This window comes from Gavialis gangeticus, unplaced genomic scaffold (genome assembly GCF_001723915.1).
Source record: "Gavialis gangeticus isolate Ggan-Ray unplaced genomic scaffold, GavGan_comp1, whole genome shotgun sequence".
Taxonomy (NCBI): domain Eukaryota; kingdom Metazoa; phylum Chordata; order Crocodylia; family Gavialidae; genus Gavialis; species Gavialis gangeticus.
The window spans coordinates 19,481,099-19,488,254 of NW_017729016.1; the positions used below are offsets into that span (position 1 = coordinate 19,481,099).

Genomic DNA, 7,156 nt, shown 5'->3' on the forward strand with positions numbered 1-7,156 from the left:
GGTCCCTTCCGACCCTAGAAACTATGAAACTATGAAAGAAAGAGGACCATGCAGCCAATGTCCTGCTGCTGTAAGGGTGGTTAAAATAAGCTTGAGAGATCCCAAGAAGACAGCCATGCGCCCCACTACAGAGGAAAGCAAAAACCCCGACAGTCTGTACCAACCTGACCCTGGGGTAAAATTCCTTCCTGAACCGTAATATGGTGGTCGGCCTGATCCTGAGCAGACAAGCAAGACCCTCTGGGTTTAAGCTGGTGGCACAGTCCCCAGCCTTGGGTGCAGCCAATACCCAATACCTTTGAGGAAGGCTTTAAAAAAACCCTGACACATGTGGCAGCAGGAGGGGAAAAAATTCCCCCCCACCCCATGCAGCGACCATCAAATCCCAGAAACCTGGAAAATACCCATAGCAGAATAGGCACTGAGCTCAGGACCAGTCATGTTGCTGACTCTCATCCCAAATGGCATCCCTTATAACCCCGACTCCTGTGACTCGGAGGAGTTCCTCAGCTTTCATTTGAAAATGCAAGTACATTTCTGGCCCTCCTGGTTGCAGACAGGTGGAAAATGACAAAATCAGAAGCCAGAAGGCAAGTAAAAAGATAATAAGAAATCCCATGTGTATACATATGTTTTAAATCTCATGGTTTTTGGGGGTTTTTTTGCTGCTGATCTCAACAACTCTGAAGGATCTGGGTTTCCTAAGTTCGTGCCAGTCACTAACTACACAGCCTGAGACAAGCCATCCTTTGAAAAGCCAGGTTGATGGGTTCAAACCCCTCCCTCCATACCAAAGAACATGATTAACAGTGGCCTGGTTTCCCACGTGCAGCCAGGGAGCTCATCCTGAGCAGAGAAACAGGGATGTATTTTATGAGGAGGAGGATGTATTATTAACTCGCTGCCCCTAGATGCGAAAGTCGAAGCTATTTCTGCATAGGCACCACTTAAGTCCCCAACCCTGCCACCCCACAGTTACACAGTGAACTTACCAGGGGGCATAAGATGCTGCTATGAAGAAGTAGATGACCATCCTGTCGAACATGTGTAGGCAATGCTCCACAGTCCTAGAGCAGAGATGGACAAACAGACACAGGGAGTTACACGGAGCTGAGCCAGCCGTCAGGAGCAAACCGAGACTTACTTTGGCATCTAAATAAACATTGCTTCCTCTTCTGCCCTCAAAGCCTTCCTATGTTTGTCCCATAAGAGGTACCGCACTGGTCACACCGCAGGTCCATCCAGCCCAGTCTTCTGTATTTCACAATGACTTAGAGCAGAAGCCACTGGGTGTCCCTGGAGGCAGGCAAACTTCTTTGGGAAAATGTGATATCTTTTATCAGACCAACTAAGTAGCTGCAAAAATTGTTCTTTGCAAGCTTTTGGGCACAAACACCCTTCTTCGGGCATAGGGAGAGCCTGCTGGTGTCATGTGTTCTCCACAGTGGACCAGAAGCCAATATGCAAAATGCAGGCCTGTGAAAATGCAAATGTGTGGCAGTCCTCTGTCCCCTTGCCCCCCCTGACCTGTCTCACACCTATTGTCACCCATTTCCTCTGATCCTCACTGCCACGCATTTGCATTTTCACAGACCTGCATTTTGCATATTGGTGTCCATTCCACCATGCAGAGCATACAACACCAGCAGACTCCCCCTATGCCTGAAGAAGGGTGTTTGTGCTCGAAAGCTTGCAAAGAACAATTTTTCCAACTATTTAGTTGGTCTAATAAAAGAGATCCTATTTACCCAAAGAACCTGGTCTGCTTATGTCCTAAGACCAACACGGCTACAGCCAACAACCCTGGAGGCAGCGTGGCTGTTGTGAGGCCTGCCTCAGTTACCTGAGATGTCTTTTCTTCCAGGAGATGGTGTGGAAGATGGTGGAGACAATGAAGAGGCCAGACAAGCCGAAGCCATAGATCCAGGCTGAGATGGTCTCCCACTGGTCATCGGAGAGGAAGTAGAGGATGGAGCTGCCCAGGATGCTGGGGAGGATCCAGAACTGGAAAGGAGAAGCACGCCATTTGTGCCTCGGGCTCCTTCAGTTACCTCAGCGTTTCTCTCTATGGAATAACTCAGATATTGTCCCTGTTCTGCAAAATGGCACCTCATCTATGGCTGAATCTGCCCAGCCCTGCAGAGAGGCAGAGCCAGCCACAGCTTTGTATTAGCTAAGAGAGTCCAGGGCCTTGCCCCCACGCTAAGCACCTGCTTCTGGGTGGCCCCCAGGTGGTGGGCCAGAGCCCCCTCTGAGGGTGAGACATGGGTAGACATCCATGTCTACCCATGTCTCACCAGTGGCCACCTAGGAGGTGGTCTTGGGAGCTCTTGGGGGCTGGAGATCAGAGATGCCCTTCAGCGCTGCATGACGGGGAGAAGGGGCAGGCCTCATTGGCATGGGCTGTGACAACCACCTCGTGCTCAGCCCCCTGCTCTAAATGCATTGGGTGCTGTAGTTGTGGTCAGCCCCCCGCTCTGAAAGCATCGGGTGCTACAGCTTTCAAGCCAAGGCTCCGCCGCTGGGGATGCTACAGGCTTCCCTTCGTCCCTTCTACATCTCTTCCATGTTCCTCCTTCCCAGTGGGTAGGAAGCGGAGGGTCCTGTTGTACATGTGAGCCTTTTCACTGGTTTTAAGGGGCTCTTGTGAACTACACTCCTGGCAGCCCCAGGTGAACTTTTAGTATCAAGCCCCCCTTTGCCAGAGATAATGATAGTAATAATAATTAAAATGACCATTTTTGGGTCTCCTTTTTGTCTGGACCTGGTTCGCTCATGCCTGTCTCTGGTCCTGCCTGCAATGTATTTTCCGAGTCACGGGGAAAGCTTCCCCAAAAGCAAAAGGCTTTTTTTTTGAAAGCTTAAGCATCAGCTGGGCCAAACCTTCCTGATCATCACTGGGATCCTGGAAGTGCCTTGCAGCCAATGACAGATGTCCCCGACCAAGGGGCGCAAGGCCACAGCTCTGCCATAGGGAGAGGCTGGGGACTGAGGCCTCGGGAGATGCCCTCACGGTAAACGCCATACCCTGCCACGTGGTATTTATGGCCGTACGTACCTCACTCTCAGTCAATCAGGTCCTTCCATGCCCCAACCACGCCAGGCCCTCCTGTCTTGCCAAGACAGTCATCTCCTGCTGTGAAAAAGGGATGTTCCATTTTCACGGAGACTCCGGCGTGCCCCGTGTGAGCACTGCCTCGCTGGGGCACCCTGGGTTTTCTAACCACATCGCTGGATTCCCTTCTTCCATGCGAAGTGCAAGCCAGGCTTGGAGCAAGTGGGGCTGGAGGAGCTGTTGCCCTTGACCGGTGGGACAAGAACTCTCCCGTCCTCTTCCAATCTACTCTCTTCCCTGGAGGCAGCATTGTGCACAGAGCCTTGGTATGGGAGTACCTCTGTAGTTCAGGGTTGTCAGCCCCTTGCTTAAATTGGCTTACCCCTAACCCTATCCATCGTCTGTCCCTTCACAGCCACCAGAGACCAAAGGACATGTGAGAGAGCTCCCATCCGGAAACCGGTGGAGGGCAGCATCACTAGGAAAATGGCAATGCACGGGCAAGGTGTGACAGCTCCTGAACTTTCTCAGAAGGAAGGAGGAAGAGGAGAGGGCCTGGCTGAGACTCTGTTTTTGGGAGCTGAGGCCCAACACTGCCCCTCCAGCCAGGTGCATCTGCCCCTGCCTGCCCCCAAGAAAAGGTGAAGGCAACTCACGGCATGGGTGGCACAGTTGGCAGCATGCTCATACTCTGTGGGTTGGTACCTCCGGTTGGACGGGACCCTGTGATTCATAAACCTAGAATGAGAGGCAGGGAGAGAAGCAGAGTCAGCATGAGGAGTTGCACGGGCTGGACATCCCCTCTGAGATGCATCCACATGCCTCAGCAACAAGTGCCCATGCAATGCCACATGGAGGAGGGTCTTGTGCAGACAGGCTGTTTGCCAGGCTCAGGCTCAGGCCACTCGCCCTCACATTGACACAGAGCCCACGGGACGGGGCACGGCTGGGGAAGCCCAAACAGCATCTTCACTACCCTAACACTATCCCGGCCCTTGGGGAAGCTGCCTGGGTCTCCAGTCCTCGGGCAGAGAACCTCAACGACCCTCTTGAGGTCCCGTGCATCCTGCACACTGCTCTGCTGAGCACCAGACGACGAAGCTGACGAGGCCCTGTTCTGCACCAGAGGAAAATGTGGGCACCACGTGCAGGGCTGGATCGCAGCGGCCTGGGGTGGGGGCAGGGGGAACAGCTGGCAGAGATGAACAGAGGCTTTCTTAGGGCCAGGGGCTTGGGGCCATGCCTGAGCCGGCTCCCTCCACGGGGCATCCTTGGAACTGCGGCTCTGGCTGCAGGGGCACAAGACTCTCAGCCCGGAGCAACGAGCCGACTTCAGTCTGAAGTCCAGCTCACACCGGCCCCCTCACTTCCCAGGTGCCACACGCACCCACCCCTCTAGTCCTCCCCATGGCATATCTCACCATTGCACCTCTGTGTGCTGCATCGGGACATCTCTAAAGACTCCCCACCCGAGGAGCCAGGCAGCTTGTTTAGGGGCAGGCTGCTGCCACTGGAAAGACACTACCTGCTCTTCCAGATGCTGGAGGTTTGGTTTGCTCTCTCCTGGTCTGAAGTAACGGCTCAGTTTCAATGTCCCAAGAAACAAATGGATGAACCTTCCTAGGTCTATATGCTGGTGGGTATTACACACCTGTGTTGGAGCAGGCTGCTCTGCTGCCAGTGTGTGATTTTGCCCATACAAGTGGGCAAACCTGATGTGTATCCCTGGGGAAAACCTACACAAGATAATACAGGTTGGGCAAAGTGTAGGGTTTATACATTGGGCACAACCTAACAGTCAGCACCTCCGCATGCCCAGGACTGAGACAGGGAGTATGGGGGACCACTGAGTGTCACTAGCACCTTGGCAATAAATGTTCAAGTACCCAGTCTATGAGATGTATGGGTCTAGTGCAGTGGTTTTCAACCTGTTTTGCATTTGCAGACCCCTTTGGAAATTTTGAATGGAGGTGCAGACCCCTTTGAATTGTCAGTGTGGGTATTCACATACTTCTGATTGATCATAGTCATCTTTTGCAGACCCCTTGGACATAGTCTGCAGATCCCCAGGGGACTGCAGACCACAGGTTGAAAACCACTGGGCTAGTGCAACAGCGGAGTCCCTGGTGTGCTTCTGCAATTACACAGACACTATGAAGAATGACCATGATCCACATGAGATTTCATTAATGGGAACCTCTGCTCTCACACCCATGCCGCTGCCAATAAAGCCATCAGAAGCTGCAGATGTGAAAGTAAGAGCAGGATTTGACCTGCTAAGATGTTTTCATCCGGATGCACTTAACAGGGTTTTGGTGAGCCAGCTGGCTAATTAGCCCTGGCAAACACAACCTCATTCCGAGAACATTTTTAGGAAGAAACGGTTGTTTATCTGTCCCAGCAATGATTATGAGACACTGAGACATGATGGCATTGGTTCTGCTACATTATGGCAAAGCCTCTGAGACGATAGACGTGGCTGTGTCACCTTTGCTGTATTGCAGCTGAGCACATGGACACCTGCAGCACAACATCTAAGACACCTCTTGTTCTTCTCTGTTGGGTAGGGATGGATCCTGTTGAAGGCGATGCGAGTTGCTGATACCCTGCCGAGGACTGAGTGCTCCAGGACCCTAACCACAGAGACAGTCATGGGCACCTGGGCACCTTCAGCACTGACATATGGCTGCATCCTCTGCTGTCAGATGTAGCTGTGGCTGCACAGGTCATGCAAGCACTGGAGCTGACCCTTCGGCGTTCAAAATCACCGGCCCAACCGCTTGGGCTACAGAAATCTCTCCTTGTGTCTCCAAAACACCCAGCTTTGTTCTGACTGGAAGGAGATTTATCCACACCCACTAACCACAGGGTGTCTGCTCTCTCGGGGCAGGTCCAGAGCCTGCCAACCCCAAGGGAAGTCTCGTGCACCGGCAGAGCCTGCATTGAAGACCCTGAGGCAGGAGCATGTTACCTCTCTTGCCGCCTCCAGCAGCCAACGGCATTCAGATGCCAGAGCCTTCTCCCCTCCACACGTGTGCATGGCCATTGACTGGTGCAAAGAGGCGGCTCTGACTGACGCGTGGACCAGGTTTCCTACAACCTCACAGTTTCCTGCCAGGGCATCCCGAGGAGGGTGACCATGCTCCCTGCATGAAGCAGGTGGCAGTGGATCCCCCTGCATCAGTTCAGAGGGGAAAGATGTGAGGAAGCTCCCTCCACAGGTCCCTTAGCCTTGCTTTGCACAGGGTCCAGCTGCAAAGGCAATGCGAGGACAGCTTGCCGGCTGCAGCCCTCTGCAAATCCTGAGGCAGAAGTGGCCTGTGCCCTCGCCCTGGATCGCCCGCAGCTCCCAGCCCTGCCTCACTGCCATGTTTACACTCCACTTATGCTGGCAAAACCCATGAGCTGAGCCACCAACCTGGATCTCACCTGCCCCCAAGACGCTGGCCGACTCAGGGCTGGTGGGAGCGCGGTGGGGCATATAGGACCCGTTCATTAGCCTCAGGGATGGGCATTAATGACCCCCTCCCCACACCACGGCCTAGCAAACAAAGAGAGCTTTGGCTCCACTAATTCCCTGCCTGAGCCCAGATTTCACTCGCATTCCTTCCCAACATCGCCGAACAATATCTCACCAACAACAGGACATTATTCTACAGTACTGTTGCTATGCAACTGCCCAGAGCCTCTCTGAAACCCCATTTGGGCGCTTTTCTTTCTTCTTTTCTTTCTTCCCCCCCTCCCCACCCGCTTTTTTCCCTTCCTCCCCCCTAAAAAAAAATCTATTCTGTGTAGCCCAGACCCTCAGGAGTCTGTAGTGATGTCATGGTTTCCACGGAAACACACGAGACATTTTTTTTTTTTTAAATACAAAACCTCACTTTGTCTCTCCCCCATGCCAGCCCGCATGATCATTATTAATTATTATAATAATAATAAGAGATGCTGACCCCCGGGGGCACAGGACCTGGTGATTCCCACAGCCCTGCGCGACGGAAGGGAGACTTGTCTTTCAGAGCCGGGCTTGGGCATGAATGTCTGGGAATCAGAGAAGTGAATTCCAGCGGGTAAAAGGATCCCGGCTCACACAGCCCAGTCCAG

At 53.0% G+C, this 7,156-nt stretch overlaps 1 protein-coding gene across 3 annotated transcripts in view; it reads right to left on the reverse strand.

The window, feature by feature from the left end:
* Positions 1-7,156, reverse strand: part of MMD2 (monocyte to macrophage differentiation associated 2) — a 54,018-nt gene that overhangs the window by 15,309 nt on the left and 31,553 nt on the right. For all 3 annotated transcript variants that reach the window (XM_019512981.1, XM_019512984.1, XM_019512982.1), the window contains 3 exons: positions 3,712-3,793; positions 1,844-2,004; positions 993-1,067 (listed from right to left, as the gene is read on the reverse strand). In XM_019512981.1, the coding sequence (XP_019368526.1) occupies positions 993-1,067; positions 1,844-2,004; positions 3,712-3,793 (318 nt within the window). The remainder of the gene's footprint in view (positions 1-992; positions 1,068-1,843; positions 2,005-3,711; positions 3,794-7,156) is intronic.